At 28.5% G+C, this 21,196-nt stretch overlaps 1 protein-coding gene across 2 annotated transcripts in view; it reads left to right on the top strand.

The window, feature by feature from the left end:
* Positions 1-1,471: 1,471 nt before the first annotated feature.
* The window catches only part of Gprk2 (G protein-coupled receptor kinase 2), an 87,369-nt gene continuing 67,644 nt past the window's right edge, over positions 1,472-21,196 (top strand). Inside the window, exon 1 of one of the 2 annotated variants that reach the window (XR_001585201.4) lies at positions 1,472-1,780. Coding sequence is in view for 1 of the 2 variants with exons in the window: in XM_016069152.4 (XP_015924638.1) it covers positions 1,729-1,780 (52 nt within the window). In the remaining variant the exon portion in view is untranslated. The remainder of the gene's footprint in view (positions 1,781-21,196) is intronic. The other variant, XM_016069152.4, reaches the window with a different exon arrangement.

The raw sequence follows: 21,196 nt of genomic DNA, 5'->3' as shown, positions 1-21,196 counted from the left end.
TCCCAATACTCGATCCAGGAGTTCCCGTGTCTTCTGGATTGGGTTCGAAATTACAAGGCTACGGAGTTGAGCATTAGTAGTCGTAAATCCATGAAACTGGGTAGGCTGTTCAACGACGGTTATAAAATATATATATAGTATCATCGTTTCATTGGCATGGAAGGGTTGATTTTTTTTCTTCTTTTTTATGTCAACCTATCATAAACAGGAATATTTTTTTTATCAGGCTTGATTTTATACGCTATATTTACGAAAACCTTAAAATATACCGTTAAAAAACATTATTCTGCATTAGCAACAGGTTATTAAAGGTAATATTTTGAAACTAACCTAATTTTTTATCACGTAATTGGATACGTCCACAGTGGAAAGTTTGGAGAACAAATTTTCTAATGAAAACATTGGTTTACGAAAACTCCAGTGTTGTTAATGACAACATTTTTAAATTACCCAAAATTATTAAAATACCCTCAAATAAGGTATAAAAATATTTTTAAGACCAAAAATACCCTTGCGTCTTAAACTTTCTTTTTTTGGACCAAAGTAAACCAGCAAGAACGAAAGCAGCTCCGGTTGGTGGTATAAGGAATAATTATGACGGTTTGATTAGAATTTTCATATGTAAATAAATGACGTCTGCAATAATTCCTTCACAGCAAAATAATTCATTAAAATATTTCAAAATAGTGCATTAATATTATCTCAATTGTCTGAAAAAATATTTTTACAAATATTTTCGCAGACAATAATTTAATTAAAGCTACGAAACCAGCAATTTGTGACAAGAAACGTTTTGCAATAATATTGAAATCATAAAACCTTAATAAAAATCATGCACTGTTTAAATTGCTTTATAATAAATATGGCAGAAAAAACATTAAAGTATAGTATTAATAAAAATCATGCTCTGCATAAATTTTTTGTTATAATAAATATGGCAGAAAAAACAGTGAAGTCTAGTATTTTATAATTTTTTCTGCAATTTAAAAATTTTTTTAGCTACATTTTCTAAGAAACAATTTTTTTTCCTGTTAATTACAGCAATACGACTTTGCGACAATGCGACTTTCGCGCTCAATTTACGAATCGGAGTTGATTCAATCCCTCTCTTGAAAAGCGTTATTTGGAATTATTTAAAATAAAAAAAATTGATAACATTCAAATGCAATATTAATTTTTAATCTATTACATCTCTTAAAATACATAGTCCACTGTTTAACCATTATATTATTAATAAAGCGATGTTATATATTTGTTTTGAAATTTTCATTTGTTTAAGATTGCGCGCACAATTTAATTTAAAACCACGCATTCGTTTATTTTTATTCGAGTGACAATAATTTCTGGCTGCCAATGACAAAAATTAAGCAGCAGCAGTCAGAAAAAAAGGAAAAAAAAAAACGGAGTTGAATTTAATCACTGAGATCCATCTCCAAGAATCCCGTTAAAATTTCCAGCACTTCCCGAGTTTACTCCAGGGATGGCAGCGACCTCGACCAATGAGCGAGAAGAATGATGGATTCTGGGAGGCCTGTTTCGCCATTTTAGATATCTCCCACCCTCGAGTAGCATTCTACGCGACTTTGGCAAGTGAGTTTCTGGCAGAATTCAGTAAGTCTCGACGATCGTAGGAGCTGTGCGGGAGAGCTTTGTATAAATTACGTTTATTGGAGCGTGTGTGGGTTCTTTACGGAACCCAATTTCTTAGGAATTACCACGCTGGAACTAATGGAATTAGAGAATATTGTTGCAAATACGGTCTACTTGAAGGCTAGAGAAGGTATATTTTAAGCTATTTCTTTTCTACTTGCCAGCTATTTGTAGTGTATGTTATAAGTTCTACATCTGCTATGTGTAAGTCGAACATATAGCCAGAGCATGACAGATATTTCAAACAAATATGACATGATAACTCATGATATATTAGAATTTATTTACTATTACAGCTGTCATATTGTACTTAATCGTATGATGAACCGATTTCCGTTTTTATATCCTGCCCTTTAACGGCAATTTCTAGGTTATAATTTCTTAACATCGGAATAAATGTTTCTTTTACTTATTAAAATATTGTTTTGACATGCTGCTTAATTAAATGTACTTAAACTGTAATGTTTTTTTCTCTTATTATGATAGTTTTATCCTGCGAATGATGCTTTCAAATGATAAACTCTTAAAAAAATTAAAATTATTGTTTACATATGTAGTTATCTTCATGCAAGTAGTTTATTTACTAAATATAATGCATATTTTATAATTATTTTAAATTATTGCTGTATTAAATGAAGTGTTTAATGTCAGCTGTTTTACTCCATCCTTTAATTTCCTTGTAAGAAAATCTTTAGTTTTCTTTTGATGATATAAGTGTTTACTTGAAGATGTCATCTGCAGTAGACACATTTTAATACTGTATTTTGGCATGAAAAAAAACTAATTGGTGTTTAACATATTTTTGCATTTTTTCTGAATTGTCAATTTGTTATTCTCTTACAAAACTCAATTATATTCAGTATTACATTGATTTAAATAATTAGTTTTCCATGTAAGGAGGGTTACTTTTTTTACTAGAATATGACAAGATTAAAAACACTGTATAGTTAAGAGAACTCTTTTGCTACAATAAACAAAACATGCCTTCATCATTGCCAAGACCCAGAATTTTATGTTTGTTTTAATTTCTGTGTTCTGTTTCAAGGAATATACTTGTATGCAGTACAAGAACAACTGTCTTTTTAAATGTTTTAATTGATTATTTTAAATCTCCTTTGATTGCTGGTCATTTTTTTTTCTAATTTGCTTAAGTATGGTTCATGAATTACATTTTTGCATTTCTAACATATCTTTTAGAATGTAAGGAAACTTAAAATTGTCTCTTACTTTCATACAAAAGTTGTTTAATATAATATTTTCACCGGATATGTTATTATTAGTATGATTTATTATATTTTATTTTTGTGTAATACAAATTTAAAGAAATTCTTGGTTAATTTCAAATTAACATTTAAAAAAAACTTATACATTCTTTCTTATAGTTATGTTTTTGTAACAGAAATTAAAAGAACTAATGAGTTCTAACTAAACTTCATCAGAAATTAAAACAAAATCTTAAATTTTCTTGCTTTTCGGTTTATCCTAAGTAATCAGTGATGTTATTTTTCACGTATTGAATAATGTAATTGAATATAATTTACAGTTTAAATAAGGGAACTAATAATTTATTAATCAAGATTATACTATTTTAATTTCTTAAAATCATAAATACTTCACCTTGTCATTTGTTTGATTCTGCCTGTCTAAATGTTTATTATGTGCTTAAAAATAATCATGACATTGAGAAAAAATAAATTCTGCATCTATTTATTTTTAAACAAAAAATGTAGCTCAGCTTTCTAGACTATTTTTTTAAAATCAATTTAAAACTTTTGAAATGGCTTGAATTGTTTTTTTTTTTTTTTTTTTTTTGAACTTTGAAACTTTTGGCTCATTAACCAAGTGCAGCCTTCGAATGCTGTTTGTGTAACTCATTGTCTTGCTGCTAAAGACTAAATGGGGATATATCTGTATCGTAATCCATTGCGCCAACTACAATCTCCAATTTGCCAAATAGATTTTAAACTTGCAATTTTTTTTTAAAGAAAACATGTAAATGTTTGCCCGGAGGTGGTTACGAGTTATACCTTTCGAGTTTGTCTCCTTCTGTGATGTTTTTTTTTTTTTTTTATAGTTTCTCACTGGTCGCTGCCCGGAAGCTGCCAAGGCCTGGCGATTATTCCGCCACAGATCACAATATGGAAATCTCCCTGACTAAATAATTTTTAAACTAATTTCAACGAACTGAGAAAAGCACTGAAATTATATTAATAAAATTTTTAAATGTAGAGGTTCTGTTCTAGCTGTCAAAAGATTGAAATCTTTCAGCATTAAAAATTTTTTAGAATTTTTTTTTTATCCAGACAGGTTCAAAATAAGTTTAGTTCACTGCTATATTTAAAAATTATCACTTCAAGAGGCCATTTATCCAAATCAGTCAATGCATATTCATTGTATCAACTAGTTTCTCCTTTCTTTTGAAATTTTGGTGCTATGTGTTTGCATCGCCTAATCGCAATGAAGTGATTATGGTCTGTAAGTTTTATTAATTAGAAAATTTTAAAATTTATTTTTCCACAGAAAAAGTTAAAAACCTGCTAAAATTATTTTAAAAAGGATGAAGTGAGAAACAACTTTTTTTTAAAATTATGCATAATTTGCTGAATTTTTTCAGTTTTTTATTAATTAATGCTCTTTTTTCAGTAACAAAAAGTTAAATTATTATTCATAAATATACATTTTAATACATTGTGACTTTTGAAAGGTAAAATTGTTTTTGTTGCCCTCTGTTGAAATAAGTTAGGCTATTTTATGTTACTCTCACTTGCAGTTTGTTTCATCCTAAGTGACCATAATGACATTTTATGTTGACATTTGACGTATTAAAAAAAATTCATCATTTTATAAATAAATGTGGAAACCAATAGTATAACTATTCATTGTAAAATTATATTTCAAAATTTTAGAAAATCTAAGCATATCAAAACCTTGTGTTATCTTGTGATAAGGTAGCTAGAAAACAGCTAAAATCAGGGAAAACAGAATTTTGTCAGAGAATCCGGGACTTTAATTAAGATACTCAAGAATTCAAAAGTAACAGATAAATTTAAAAAAAAAAATTGGTTTTATAATATTTTTTTAAAATTTTTTATACTTAAATAGTAACCATTGAAGATAATGAAACAAAAGATTAACTAATTGTGAAACTATGTTTAAAGTTAAAAAAAAATAATCTTAACAAAACCCTACCACTTTCCTTCCTTACTAGTGCTACAACTCCAGGTGGGTCCTGGGCTTTCGCAGAATTATATCCCTAACTGTCCTATTCTTGGCTTGGCTGAAGAGTTCTAATTTATTGCATTTATAGTTTTAAAGGCATTTTCTCAGCAAGTCTTGGTATTTCTCTTATTCTAGCAGCGATTCGCTTAGACAAAGATTTTTTTTTTGTGGTTAGAGTATTATTCATTCTGTTCATATGTCTTGTCCATTTTATCCTTTGAAAGGCAATGTACTTCATTATGTCAGGATCTTTAATAATCTATGAAGTTCTATGTTTGTCCTTTTTCTCCATTGAGTTTACTTGATAGTAGTGCTTCTGTTTCTCCAATAATGCTTCTTAAGATCTTTCTTTCAAATATCGCATTGGTTTACTTCTCATTATATGTCATAGTCCATGTCCCTGCAGCATAGGTGAAGACAGGTCTAATTAAACTTTTGTAGATGAGTATTTTAATTTTTCTGTTGGTAAAATTTTATTTTACACATTTAAACAAAAAAAATAAGACATCTGTTAGCATTTGTGACTTTGTTTAGAATATCTGGTGTCATGTGTGTCAGTGCATTAATTTCAGAGTATTTAAGCTATTGACAGTTTCAACTTATATTGACCTATTTCAAGATAATGGTTATTAAAATCAATACACTGCATGTATTTGGTTTGAATATGGTTAATGATTTTTCCAGCAATTTGTTTTCTCTAAATTAGCCCTCTAAGAGTTAAACTCAGTGGTGAAATTTTACTCAAAATTTTTCTGCTATGCACTGCTTTTCCATTCAATAATATAGGGAAAACCAGTTATAGATGCCATAAAACTTACTACCTAAAGTTTGGAAAAGGCCAAGACTATAACTCAGAAGGTTACCTGAAGTCTCATTTTTTATGTGTTGAATAATTTGTACTATATTTTTTATTAAAAACCATGAAACGAACAATATAAAGTGTAAAATTGTGTTTTCTATGCAATGTTAAAGCATTATATATTAAATCTAATCTAAAAATAGCTTAATACTTATTTAAAAGCTTTTTCACCCAGAGTGGAACAATATTAATTTAATTAGCATTGAAATTATGTCTTTAGTAGCACAGGAAAGTGCTTAGTTCTCTGTTACTAAGATCTATTAATTTTAATATTGTTCAGAAATATATAAAAACTTTCCCCAGTTGATTGCCCACTTGTTCTCAATCTAGCAGCCATCATGAATTATTGTATCTTTTGGTCTCTTGGGTTCTTGCCAAAATAAACCTGACTTTAATATATATGTTCCAGTATTTGACTACAACACAATTACTGGCTACTCCATCAAGATTGAAATGTTATGTTAAAGCATTTAATGTATATATCTACATGCATAATATAATTTTGCACTTAGTGTATTGTTTATTTCATTGTTTTTAATATAATATACTACAGAACTAATTATTCTTAACCTGTGAAAAATGGGATTTTAGTTTAACCTCTGAGCGTAGGTCTTGGCGTTTAGAAATATGTAAAAGCGTTATGACCAACAATTATGGCATTTTATTTGGAGTGTTAAAAATTGATGAAAAAATAAACGAGAAACTCATATTAAAATATTTTGATGGAGTATTGGGAAGGTCGCAATTTAAATAATGACTGTGAAGAAATAGCAAAATAAATTTTTAGAAACTATTTATACCTTCAGGGGTGATGGTATTCCGGGTGTATCCCGGAATTCCCGGGCTTTCCTATCATTCTTCTAGGTCTAGAAAGTAGGCTCGGAGCATGTCATTTTACTGCAAACTTTGCGAAATTCCGCGTATTTGAAGACTGTTGATTTCACGAACTTTCGCGAATCAAAACTAATCAAACAAATGAAGTCAAAATTCGAGGAAATTTTCAGATCTCTGCAATCTGAAATTAAATTTCGTTGAAGTCTCGATTCTTGTAAGAACTTAAATTTTCTCTTAAATTTGTTAGTATAAAAGTGTGCTATTTTTCATTGGTTGGTAATTTTATTACAAATCTTAGTTCAAAAACATGTAGAGTAAATAAATTGATATCTAGTTTTAGCACATTGAAGTTTTTAGGGTTTCACTTTGTGTCCCAATCACCTCTGAAAAATGTTAGTCCTTGCTTTCAGCTGAGAGCTTTTCTATCTAATAGAACCGATTTTACAACATTATTTAATGGGCAAGTTGAAGGTGGCAGACAAATTTCAGTGCAATTTTACCGATAGACTCGATGTTTGGAGATTTAAAAAATATATAGTTTCCTGTAAGTATAAGCCGTAGATGTTATACATACTCCATGGAAGAGAAATGGTTTCCTTATTGATTATTACTGACGAGGTTTTTTCGATTGACAAGCATTTTTAGCTATAATTTTTTAGTTACAAAGAGATACTTGTTGTTAATTGTCATTGTGTTAATTTTTCATTTGGATTACTTCATTTTAAAGATTTTGCTAGCAAGTGATATAAAATGGAAAAAGTTGTTTTTGAGAAACTTAAATTAGGGTGTCGATTATTAGTCACCTAATTATTGATATTATTGGTTAAGCTCATTACTGGTATATCAATTATGGATAATAAAAAGTAATGCTTTCTAGTTTCAATAAAACGTGCCGAGTGAAGCTTTTCTTCCATTTGATAAGGAATCAAATTCATAGTATTCTAAATATATTGAAGTTGATATGCATTTATGTAACCTATGCAATATCTTATATTTAGACTTCCTTTACTTGTAAAGTGTAAGGCAGACTTATAAATTTCTCATTTATTTAACGCAATCATAATGCAGCTTTCATATATGTTTTTAAATAATGTTCATATATTTCTTATATCTTGTGTACAGAAATTAAATCAAATTAAGTGCTTCCAAAAGTTGCTTTTTTTTTTTTTTTTTTTGTTAATATATTCATTCCTCCTTTTCATTTGTTGTTCTTAGTTTGCTGTTAATAATTCTTTTTTTTTTTTTTTTAGTATTATAATTTTAAAATTTTTAATTAAAGTTTTATTTTACTAAAGGTTTTTTAGATTTTTGTTTCAAAGCCCTCCTGGGGACTGAACATTTTGTCAATATAGGCATCTGAAGCGCAGATTTGTTGGCCACTCTTTCAGGGGCACCATAATAGGTTGGCCAACGTTGCTCTCACTGTAAGGACAGATAGTACAGAGAAAAAAAAGATCATCCATGCCTTGTCCGGGATTCGAACCCTGAACCTCTCTGACACAAGGCCAGTTCCCTGACCCCTACACAAATCTGTCGGCAAGTTTTTTAGATTTAAGTAAAAAAAAATTAAATAAAGCATGTCTCAAAGTTAAACTTTGTGAGCATAACCTATCTTGTCTCCTCATTTCTAGAAATATTTTCTGAATAAAATTTTGGATTATTAAAATTTTTTTTTTTTTAGTTCATGTGAAAATTCATAATTAGGGAAAATTTTTTGGGTTTGTTGAAATTACAATTCACCGTTTGCAAATGTATATTTTTCTTCATGGTATTAACTTTTCAGAAAATTATCTTTAAAAACAACTAGAAATTGAAGGGCTTAGGACATTACGGTGATACTGTTACCTTAAGTGGCATTTGTTACAAACTGCTTCATAGTATTTTTTTTTAGATAGGTACTTCATGAATTTCCGAATTTAGACTAGATAACAGAACAACACCCCCTCGTTACCTCCTCCAACCCTTCTGACGAAATGTGGGTAACTATGATCGAGGTGTCTTACTGATTTTTTCTTGCACCAGGCTTACTTAATAATGCTGTTTTTGTGACTTTTTAATTTCGTTATCTCAAATGTATAATATTGTATGAGTTAAGTGTATTATAGCTCACCTGGCTCTTCTACATTTAAGCAATACATTTGTCCGTAACTAGAAATTACATGCAATAATATTTAACAACTTTATGAATTTGCTTGTGATATACTCACAAGATTTTAGGGATAAGTTAAAAATATAGATTTTTAAATTATTTATTACTCTCTTACGTAGCTGAATAATGCATGATGTGTGTAAACAGTGGAGGGATTTAGAAAAAAAAAAAAAAATCCTAGCTAGTTTAAAAGAAAAAATTATAAGTTTCTTTGTATACTGAAGACTGTTTATAACCTATTATCCATTTAACCTGGGTAGGCTATTTTTCATAGGTTATAAAAAGAGAACAAATATTACTTTTTGCGTCGAGTTTATAACTTCATCGTTTGATTAGCTCAGAATTTGTTATGTAGTTTTTTCTTCATCAAGATATTATTTTTTAAAGATTTATTGAAATTCATTATTATCCGAGTGTTCTCGTTGATACAGTATATTTCTTAAAAGTTTTGTGAAATATATATGGAGGTATTGCCAATTGAAATGTCGGTTAAAGAAGTTATCCTTAGTTAGAAATAGCGTGAATTTGCATACGAAAATGTAAGTTTTTTTGTTGTATTAACGGAAATTATTAATTAAAGCAAAATGAACCAATCCTCGACTTTGGGTGTAACTTATGTTCTAAGCAGCAGCGTGCTGGTGAAAACATTCCTGATCATAATAGAAAACACCCAACAAACAATAGCAAGTATTTTTATTATATGCGCTTTCTTTTATTCAATTCTAATTTTTTCAAATCTTCATTCAATCTCTTTCATTATATAATCAACTTTAATTTTTCAAAAACTACAGGAAGTTTGTTAGGAGGTTCATTTAGCTAAAAGTTGCTTATATCTTATATTTATTTTCACTTTTTTATTACTATTAAATGTTAGGGATAGAATAGTTATTTTTTTTCTTTTTTATTAGACTAGTCAGAAAATAAACAGATTTGACTTAAAATTAATGTGCCGTTTAAGTTCGTAAAAAAAAAAATTTGGGGTTATTTAACATATTTGTTGTTTTTATTGGACGATTTAGTTTTTTGGCCGAAGATAATTAAAATGAATTAAAATCGTTTATGTGTAGTTTTCTTGAATATCGAAAAACTGGTATTCAACGCCATTTGTAAAGCCAGATTTTTTAAATATTTGTAATGCAAATATTTTATCATGATTGGTTCTAATTTTTGTAATACACTGCTACAAAAGTGTCGAGAAGAAACCGTGATGGGGTTTAAAAGTGTATTATTAGTTCTTGATTTTATTATTTTTAACATAAACCATAATTATTCATGCATTATTTTTAAATATTGTTATTTCTTATTTATGTGAGAGGCTGGAGTTATCTAGCGTTTACTTTTAAGTCAGTTAAAAGTAGTTTTTTCATGAAAAGGGGATACTTTAATTAATTAATTGATCGTTCAACAAATCATTCTATAAATATTGCAAGTTACAATGGTTGGAAAACTTCTTTTGAGATGGTGAAAATTAAGATTAGAGTAAGACTGTAGAGAGACTGAAATAATGTGTTTAACTCATTTTGAAAAATTACCTAATTACTCAATTCTAGATTATTCAATTCATATTTGCGCATATTATGCAGTAAAAAGTAATTTAAGGCAGACATATGTTAAATTTCCGTCGTAGTACTATCGTAGTTTACGATATTTATGCTAAAGCACATTTACTGATAGGCTTATTCTCCGCCTACTGCTAGAATATGCCAGTGATAAGTTGCGTTAGAATGGTATAACTTTAAAAATTTGTTAAGAATTTTTTTAGGTATGTCCAGTCAGTCTAAAGAAGCTTATCTCTGGCATATGTTATCGTTTTGTCAGAGAATAGGCTTGTTAATCTTCCTGAAAATTAGCGATAAAATAGTTACGAACTTAATTTGTTTGGTATAATGCAATTTTATCGCTATTTGATTTGAGACTGACTTTGCTCAATAATCTAACATAGAGTTAGCAAATAACATGTCTTGTAAAGGTTACAATAGTTTCCAAGAAGATGGCACCAAGTTAAATAAACATGAAATTTTGATATCTCATGAAGTGTTTTCTAAAATTTTGAGATTTATTTAGATTACTTGAATGGGTCTTAAATTATTCTTAGAAAAATTCGTAGTTCTATTCACAAAATATATATTTTAAAAAAAGTAAAGTTATCAAGAAACAGTTTTCAAGTAACCTATAAACAGGGTTCCGTTGTCTCTTAGAAATTTATAATGCTTGTAAATTTACGTTATTAGTTGTTGAAATTTCTTTTTTAAAGATAAATCTTCAAAGTTTAGAGATCTAACAGATTAAAATTCTTTTACAGATTCATTTCCTTTAAAGAGTAAGATGAGTGGTCACAAATATTAGCGTTTAATTTTCTTAGCTGCCGAGAAAAATTTTGCATATTGTTAATAAAATAATAAAAGTTCCATGAGGAATTGTCTGTTAGTTAGTGAAATCTATCAATTAAGTTGCGAGATAAGACGAAATCTTACTTCTATAAACAAATATTTTTTTCCTTTGAGTCTCTAATTATGAGGGAAAAGAGCTAACTTAGTAAAATATGGTCTCAATAGCTAGGAGAGCCGTCAATCAAGAAAGTAACCCATTGATGTTTTACTCTTCGTGTTTTTCGCCATAGATCTGAAATTAATTACACACATTAAAATTATTTTACTTCTCCTTATTAAACACAATTTCCTAAACATAATTTAGGTTTAATTATTATTTGATTTATTAATGATTGAAATTTTTTTTTGCATTATGTGGTTGACAAATTTTTAAGTTCCTTAGAACAATTAAGTTTTAAATGGCAAAATCAAAATTTAATCAAAATTGAATAAATATTTCTCAAGGAATACCGTTTCAAAAAAATGCAATTTTTATGAATTTTCGTTTCTTTTTAACCATTTATTTGATTGACATCATTCAAGTTGTATTTTTGTCAATAAATATTATATTCATTAAAGGGGCATAAAAACTTTCATACCTCACATTCAAATTTTTTATATTTACTAATAAATAAATAAAAAACAAGTAATTGTTAAAACAAGTAACATGATATATAGTATTCGTAAGCAAAGTCTGCGTCGAAAAATTTTTCAATAATAAAAACTTTGTTGTTGACTAAAATAGTTTGAAGTGTTAGTCCATTCGTTTTCAGATTTATATTAGACAGCTACTGCTTCATTCCACCCTAGCCCCTAGGGTTCAAAAGATAATGTTTGAAGTTCGGTGAAAACTTTAAGACACCATATCTAATTCGTGAATTATTTACTGCTTCTCCTATGGCAGCTGGACTAGAAAGATTATTTTCGAGATTTGCATTTGCTACGCAATCGGTTAGGGCCTTAAAAAGTAGAATTTTAAGGAAAAGTAAGTATATTTCAGTAAAAGGAAATTAAAAATAATTCTTGTTATGTTGAAATTTTAATTAATAAAAACTATCATGTCACTTTAAAGATTTGACTTATATTTTGAGTTTTGTAGTCAGTAGTTATAAGAAATTTGTAATAAAATGAAACAAGTGAGCGAAGCAATCTGAAAAGAACTGCATAAACAGGGGGTTTTGCTGCAAAACATTGGATAAGTTTTATAAATATGTGTTTTATCTTTGTAACATAATTTATATTTAACACTTTTTTAATTAATTTTTCAAACATTTTAATTCTACCCTTAAAATCGTGACGATTGAATTACAGTATTTGAAAAACCGATCTTAGATCAAAAGTTATTCACGAATGTATCTTTTTTGCCCCGCTTGGATTTTCTTTAGCCCCGATTTCTTTTTAGTCTTTGTTTATCGTTATTTGGTTTAGAATAGTGAACCAATCGAAAAGCCTCAAAATTATAATGTGTTTGAAATTAACTGCTCAAAATCTACAATAACTGTTTTTTTTTTTATGTAAAAAGTTACTCTTCATGTTATTTCCTTTAAGATGTTCATTATTCATTTGAATTTTCTATCTTTGACAGATTAATTTAGAAATCAATCTGTGTTTGAGTTATCGAATTTTAAAATTAAACAGTAAATGGGTATTATCAAATCATTCAATAATATTTTTTGACAGTGATAATTTTGAAAATTACATTACTGTGACAAAGCATTTGTTGTTCAAATGTGTCTTAATTTGCTATTCGAATTTCTTTATTCTACATGTACGTTCATTTCGGTTTTGCCTTTTTAAATTTAGATAATGTGTCCGATGTATTCTCATAATCAACTTTCTTATTCGTTTATTAAAACAAATGTGAACTTTTATCTAAAGTCATCAGATAAATATGTCATTAACTGCGTGACCAAAATTGTTTGAACTAAGGTCTAGGTTTCATTCACAAGTTTAGGTTTGAATGAACTTTTATCCCGTTTTATTTATTATCTGGAGAGATCCCTCTTAATTGGGATATGAATATGATATGCTAGCTTGGCTTCAGTGTTGATTAAGATTGAGAGTTAAGAACCGGTTTAGAGAGATTATTTTTATGGAGGAAGTGTTCACCGTATGAACTTAAATGTTTAAGGAAGACTTTGTCTTATGTTTTATAGTAATTTTTTTATTTTTAATAATAATAAAAGAGAACTTTCTTTCCTAATTACTAAACTAGAGGGGGACATGGGCAAAGGAAACAATTTTTTCCCAGTTTTATAATTTTCCGCACCCAGAAAGATTGTTCAATTTAATTATAAACTTTTGTATAAAACTTATAAAATTAATGATATACATTTAAAAAAATTTTTTTTTGTACCAGATGGTTAAGTACAGAATTAGAAAATGGCCTTCCACCCACCACAGCTATGCTTTTGTTTAAGAAGCTATAAAGCATTCTAAGCTAGTCATTAAAATGATGCATTTAAATGCGAAATATTATTCAATTGACACTTAGTTTTCTTTTGAAAGTTGATGGTAAAGATGTTTTTATTAAAGTTTCCCATTGTTTGGTTTTTTTTTCTTCATACGTTATCTAAAAATTAATATAGTAATCTAATTTTAATTTCGGATTTTTTCATTTTAGTTCTGTATTCACATTTTTGTTTTTTGTATGCATTAAAACAATTTATAAATTTTCTTGTATTTTATTACAATATATTAGTAGTATGTATTAATTAATTTAGGGGACTAAGAAAATTCAAATTTCAGTTGTCAATTTTTAAAACCAGCATTATTTGAAAGTTTCGCAAAAATATAAGAAGGGTCATTTTGAATATAAAATATTCAAAATGACGTAAAGCGATTCATTTACATTTTTTAATAGCGGGTTCTTGAGTTAGGAAACAAAACAACGCGAGTGCTCGAAACAATTACTAACCTAGCGAAAATAACTGTCTAATAAGATTTGTTCACAAATTTTTGCCGGCAGTGTTGTACAAAAAACTAATAAGACTTCTTTTGCTTGAAGTTAACTTTGCATGGATTTCTTGTAAGTATTGTTCATAGTGAAGTATATCAATAATCGAAAAAAAGATCATCATTATATTGTAATTTCTATTTAATTATGTTAATTTATTACATAAAAATTTTACACTGTGTATTACGGATGGATCAATAGATAACGTTACATAGGCTGTGTTATTATTTTTAACGGAAAAAAATAATATAAATTTTGGTTCTAAAATTTTAATTTTATGCAGATCAAATATCTTCTAAAGTTAAATGGATTTTTGTTTAATACTTCAATGTTACTAGTGGCTTTATACAAAAATTGAAATAAATTTTTCCTTTAATGGTAAAAATTTAAAGATCTAAAAAATAATAAATTTTGTTCTTAATCAACATCTTTAATCATCCCGTTCTTTGACCTTCCATTTTTAAATGCATAAAAATTCTAATTCTTGCCGCATTCATTTCAGATAAAATGAATTAACTGTAACTTTTTCTGTTTAATGAATGTATCATTTAACAGCACGTGACCTTATTAAATCGTCTGCAATTATATTTGGTCCAACGTCGGTATCAGATACGAGCATGCGCTTTATGAGCTGTTTCCCGTGAAGGAACACTAGCTTAATTTTATTTTGTTTTATTATAATTTTCTTTTTTACTTTCGTAATTTTTTCATAATTCTCGTTCCTTTCAGTTTGAAATAACCGCGTCTATCATCCGGTCACCTAATTAATGAGCGGCGTCAAAAGTGGTTCTTTATATACTGCAGCGGGAGTGAATCTTTATTTAAAGTTGATGCTTTGGGATTTCGTTTTAATGAATATTCTTAATAGAAGAGTTTTCTTTTTTGTACCCTTTTATGAGTGAAAATTAATTTATTTTCTTTAGTTTAATAACCTTTATCTTGGCTGAGATGATATTAGGAAGAGTTTTTCGAAGTGAATTAATATGCAATATAAGTTAGTGTCCCAAGTTGGGGTGAGAGAAACATGTAATTAATTAAAACAATTCTGCTCACTTTTTACTTTTTTCGCCTGTTTAATTACATTATTATCAATGATTTTAATCAGTTTAAAAACTTGGAAAAAGTTTCAACAAATTATCGTTTGAAAATAATACAAGTAAACTATGTTTTGCCTAAGATAGATTTTATATTTTGCGAGATTTAAAATTTTAGATTAATTGTCTGTGTCCTGTGGATTTATCACACACTTAGGTTAAGCTGTATCTCATTTTGAATTAATTTAACTCTTCTGTAATGAGCCATGTCCAGTTATGTGGTTTATTGTAAATAGTCTCATCCTTTTTGAGCTTATTATCATATTGTTTTACGGAAGCCATTTTAATGTTTTCGAGGTTCTGTATATTTTTTAAAACTAATTACTATTTTTTCTTGTAAAAACAAAATATAAGCAGTGATTCTATCTTAAATATATTTTATATTTGTTTTTAATACTATAGTCTATACAGCCTATTCACTCTTTTAAAATTTACTGTTTCATCATTTTTGTTTAAAATTTTAAAATATACTCTGAAGACAGTCCGAATTCCCTGAGTCAAATATCGAGACTAAGTCGCATGTCAGAAAACCTTTCCATGATTAATCAGATTTCATTATAGCTTCTGACGCAACAACCAAGATTCAACTTTAGAAAGTTAATTTGTATACTGTAGGTTAAAATTATAGGTACATTGTAGGTTAAAATTATATTCTGCCTTTCTATAAAGAAAGGCAATATCTCCAATTCAAAGACAGTGAAGATACTGTATCAGGACGGCAGTGTAGCCATCGGGCTAATCGTGGGAAGTTTTCTGTTGCAAACGCAAAAGCAGAATGGTGTCACTTCAGAAGTTCTCTCGAATGTTTGTCCCGATATTTGTCTTAAGAGTTCATTTCTTATTAGAGTCTGGTTCAAAATTGCAATGCTACAAAGTCGGGTGTTATTAAAAAGAAATACAGCTAATAGATTATACAACACGCCAGTGGAAAAAAAATGCGACGAATTGCGGAAAAAAAAAATATTTTTCACTTTTGATCTAATATGATCGGATTTTCACTCATTTTGACTTTATTTTAATGGTTCTCGAACGACTATGGTAGACTATATTTTGAATTACGAAATCAGACATAAAAACGAATTTTCTCTAAATTAACTTGCTTCCCCCCCCCCCCCGACAAATTTGAGTTCTTGTTCCTTAAAATATACAAAATATATGTTATCAAATTGTAATGTTCCAATAGTTTAAGATGGAGAGCAATCGAAAGTTTGAACCTTTGAATGTTAATTTCAATTTTCTTTTGTACATCGCCATCTGAAAGAATTAAGAATTATGCGTAGGGGAGAGTGGGGTCAATTGTAACACTTTTTACTTAACTATTTTTAACTCACAAAAAATTCAATATATTATTAGTATTAATTGACAGACGAGTAAAGTAGACTATCCTCTACTAGAAAAAAAAAATAAATACCTTATTTTAAATGTTATTATATTAGTTATTAACAATTTTTGACAGTCGTGCACTTGTTACAATTGTTCCTACTTACGGGGTCAATTGTAACAGTTCATAAATTCAACTAAAACATAGTTAATTATACATATTATCATAGTTGTGATATATTTTTTTATTGATCAAAATAGTAGTGATATTTTAGGAGTTAAAATAATAATGAGCAGCGACCTAAAGGGTTAAACTTTTAACTTTAAGGGGTTAAAAATTTTAATTCATGCTGTGAAAGGTGACAAATAAAATAATGCACATGCAGCATAATATAAATGATATAGGAAACTATTGGTGGATCTTAAAGAGTTAAGTAATGGTTTGTAAACATAAGATTATTTATTTTCAGCTGTTACTATCGTCCCTTTACTTATTGTTACAATCGTCCCCAAGACGCCATTTCAGCTTCATTTGTTAAAAACAATGCTAGTTAATTAACAAAAGTAATTTTTTTTAAAATTGAAATGTTAATTAAGGTGCCCACTTACATATTCGGTTAATAATTTTTATTTGTTTAAACAAAATTACTTTGTTTCAATATAATATTCTAATGCCAAAAAAAGTACTTGCGTAGCGTGAAAATATTTTTTGTGATGTAACTCTTTCAAAAGTACATAAAAATGGTTGCCAGCAGGGATGTACATGTGGATTTATTAAATACACCTTGTGCGCCACCTAGGAACCAAATCTAGAACCCGACACTCGAAATGTTTGCTTTGTTACAATCGTACCCTGTTACAATTGACCCCACTCTCCCCTACTTATAAATTTTATTTCGCAGAAACCATTCGACAGATTGCTTTCGAATTTTAGATTTTGTCATTTAATTCAAAATCTCACAATTGTAAACTTCATAATTCTAATTTTTTTCGACCATTAGTAAATTAAAATATAAAAATTAGTAAATAATTACAAAAAATAATTTTATACACAGAATTTTCTTTGGATTTACACGTTTTTTAATTGTGTGCAATGAGTTTTTGATCCACTTCATTAGTTAGAATATTGAAGAAATAATCAAAAAGTAAAATTAACCTAATGGCGTCCAAGTTTTCAACCGCTCTCCTACCTTTACTATTAAAACCATAATTCCCAGATTGCAGCTACCCCCAATATTTTGAGGGTCAAGAATCTAAATTCGACGGGAAAAAATTTGTTTTTCAGAAAAAGGGTGTTCTGGGCCTGATTTCTTAACTTCAAATATCATCTGCATTAAATAATTAGCATATTTAGATTAGGCCTTCGAATTTTCAAGAATACCTAGTACATGAAAATCCCATCCTTAGATCAAAAGTTCATATGCTTCGCTTTTTTTTCCTTCCTCGCACTGTTCATCGATTGTATAAAAAAAACTATCCAACGTCGTTGATTTAAAAAGTAAATAAATAATAAATGTACTAGAAGAAAACTTTAATATGTAGTTTGACATTTGTTAGGAAGAAATAGATTTTTCTAAGAATTTAATTAAGAATAGAATTTAATTAAGAAAAACAGATTAGAAATTCATTGTTTTCAATATATGACTGTACTGTAAGCTTTCGTTGGAATTTTTGAGTATAAATGGAAAAAACACGGAATATTCACATTAGAATTAGGTTGAATGTCGTGACAGCAGAGTACAGTGGCCGTACTGCGCTCAAGCGTTTATATTTGAAAAGTTTATTTTTAGAAACACAAGAATTTAATTTTTGTTTTTATTTATCATGATTTCTCAAAATATCTCTTAATTTTTTTTTTTAAAACATGCAATTTATTTCTTATTTGTAATTTTTTAGACACTACTATTCGATCACATAGAATACGCTCTATGAGACAAATATTTTCTTTTATTTCAGTCTTAATCTTATACAGTCGAACCCCGCTATAGTGAACCGTCTGCGGACTCAGTAATGTGTCCACTATAACCGATGGTTCACTATATCCAAATTTTTTGAAGAATATTTTTTGCTTAAGACAGTTGAATGATTGAAAATTGGATTTGCATTTTTGCATAAGTTATTTAAAAAATTATTAACTAATTAACAGATAATAAAGCAAAAATTGATGGAAAGAGTAATTACGTCGCTAAATATTAGTTTTATTTTCACTTTTTATGAAAAAAATTTGTGATTTTTGATTGAACACAATTTGATTTTAAATTGAGTTCATCAATTTTCTTATCTACAATGTGCAAAGAATGCAAGATTTTTACATTTTGAACAAGATTTCGAACCATCTTAACAAAGCATCTCCTACGTTTTCTCTTTGAGCTCCACGCAGTTTTTTCGATGAAACCATGTTTTTGTCGTATGCCGCAAGAATTGCACTTCGATTTTTCCAAATGTTTGAAACTGTAGATTTTGACAAGCAAAATTCCTTACACAGTGTCGATTGATTGGTTCCATCATCAATACGCTTTACAATTTTAACTTTGTCCTCTATCGAAAACGCTGCTCTCTTTAGAGAATTTGCCATTTTCACTGCTTTTGAAATAAAAATTTTGTCTCAAATAGATAATGTAAGAATATGAAGAGAGCATCTGTAGAATGAGTTAAATTGTTCCCCTTCTTGATTGTCAAGGGGTGATTTGTAAAGAATATGGTTTGAACAGATAAGAAAATTCCAAAAATTCAGCAGGTGGCCAAGTTAACTAGTTGTAGAGCAAGCTTGAGGAAAAGAGATATAGCGAGGCTTGTCAGGGAGGGGGGAGTATAAGATAAATGATCTGTTTGACATTTATTACAGTATAGTTAGAAGTGATAAGCATAAAGGAGAGTAATATGACACATTTTATAGGAATGCATTCATTTTCAGTCCCAACACCTACAAGTTTAAAGATGGAGGACTGAAAAAGATATTTAAAGAAATGAAATTTGAGTCCACTATAACCGAGTTTCCAAGTTCTAAGCTGTTCACTATAAGCGTTAAAAATAACATTATTTAAATAGGAATACGGACGGGACCGCTAAAAAAGTTCACTACATCCGAGTGTTCACTATATCCCAGGTTCACTATAGCGGGGTTCGACTGTAATACTTAGTAATTATTCTTGAGATTTGAGATATTGAAAAAAAAATTTTTTAACTATAACTTTTTCATTTGCATTTCACATCTTTGTTTTTTACGTTTATCATGTCATTTTTTTCGTGATTTGATGTGAAACGTAACTTCGGAAGTATACGCTTTCATCAAGTAGAATTTGTGTTTTGGCACAGCTCCTAGGGCATTGAACGAGACAGTCAACATATGTTTCGGTTGAGTTTTTTTATTTTTTTTAATTTAGTTATTTTTCGCTATCGTTTATTAAAATAAAACGTTTTCAATTATTCAGTACGTAATAAATCATTTTTCTTATTAATCACTAAAATAATACGAAGTAAGTATCTTTTTCTAAATTAAATTATATTTTATAATTATATAATTATTTTATATTTCTTAGCAAAAACCTAGTAAACGTTTTCTTTTGAAATTTCGTTTTTGCTGTCAGTGGTAATCTTATTCAAGGTCTTCTGAAAGCTTAGAAATCGAATTTTCTTTCAAATATCTCTTCTTCTGCCTCTAAGACATACGTCATCTATTGACTTTTACACGCATGATTTATGTCATTGACATCTAGATATATTTTCAATTGACGTTTAGTTTGTAAGAAGCAAATCAGCTTATGAATTTTACTCTATTGATTTTGTATTTGAGGTATTCAATTATTATCGTCTAACTCCTTCTTTCTATTAATCATTTCTTATTGATTGTTCTTATTTTTTTCTCAAGTATCCTTACCCCACCGAGTATCGATCGAGTTTACTGTTGAAAGGATGGCGCTAAAATCGCTTAAATTTCCCGGGTTCCGTAAGATGTAAGTAAAAATCATAGTTATCTTACCGGCTTTGTATGTTAAATCTATTTTTATATTCAATCTTTGGAAATATTGCAATTCTTACGCATCGACTTTTTTTCTCTTTCAGTTTCAATAGCTCTTTTCGAAAAAGCTCTCTTACTAATCTGTCTGAATATCCTTGTCTGTCTCAATTTTTCTGTTTGGTTAACTATTCTGCTATTTGAAGTTAATTTTTTTCACTATGGGGTCAAAATAGATTACGATTTTATTTTTATTAATTCTTCGATATAAGATGCATTTCTTTTGATACAAGTTTTGCTTATTTGTTTTTGTGTGAATTATAAAAGGAAGAAATCAAATCGAAGGGAAAATACAAGATGTATAAATATTTATTTGAAATATAATTTTTTTTAAATAATTTTTTTTGAGAGTACATAATTTATATTTTTTTCTCTGAAGAATGTTAATATTTCTATAGAACTTGCAATAAAACTTCATAAATTCAAGCTTTTTATTTTTCTCCCTCCATTTTTTTATTAATTTATTTTAAATTTCGGAAGCCTCAGCATCATAAAAGGGGGAAAACAAACTAATTGTTGCAGTATTGAAATTGTTGCCGATTAGAGGGACAGAGGAAAACTTATTTAATTCATTGTTCTTAAAGTTTGTTCCGTTGTATTTTAATAAATGACTTATGCCGTTTGGTAATGATTTGATGTATTGTTTCATCTCATGCGTTTGATTAAGGGAAGGCAAAAAAAAACTTTTTTTTTTCTTCCAAGAAACCTCTTAAAGTCCCCTCACAACTAAT

The sequence above is a fragment of the Parasteatoda tepidariorum genome, chromosome 11, assembly GCF_982258835.1.
Source record: "Parasteatoda tepidariorum strain Cologne lab strain chromosome 11, Ptep-v5.0, whole genome shotgun sequence".
In the NCBI taxonomy this organism is placed as follows: domain Eukaryota; kingdom Metazoa; phylum Arthropoda; class Arachnida; order Araneae; family Theridiidae; genus Parasteatoda; species Parasteatoda tepidariorum.
This window is presented reverse-complemented; position numbering and strand designations above follow the sequence as displayed.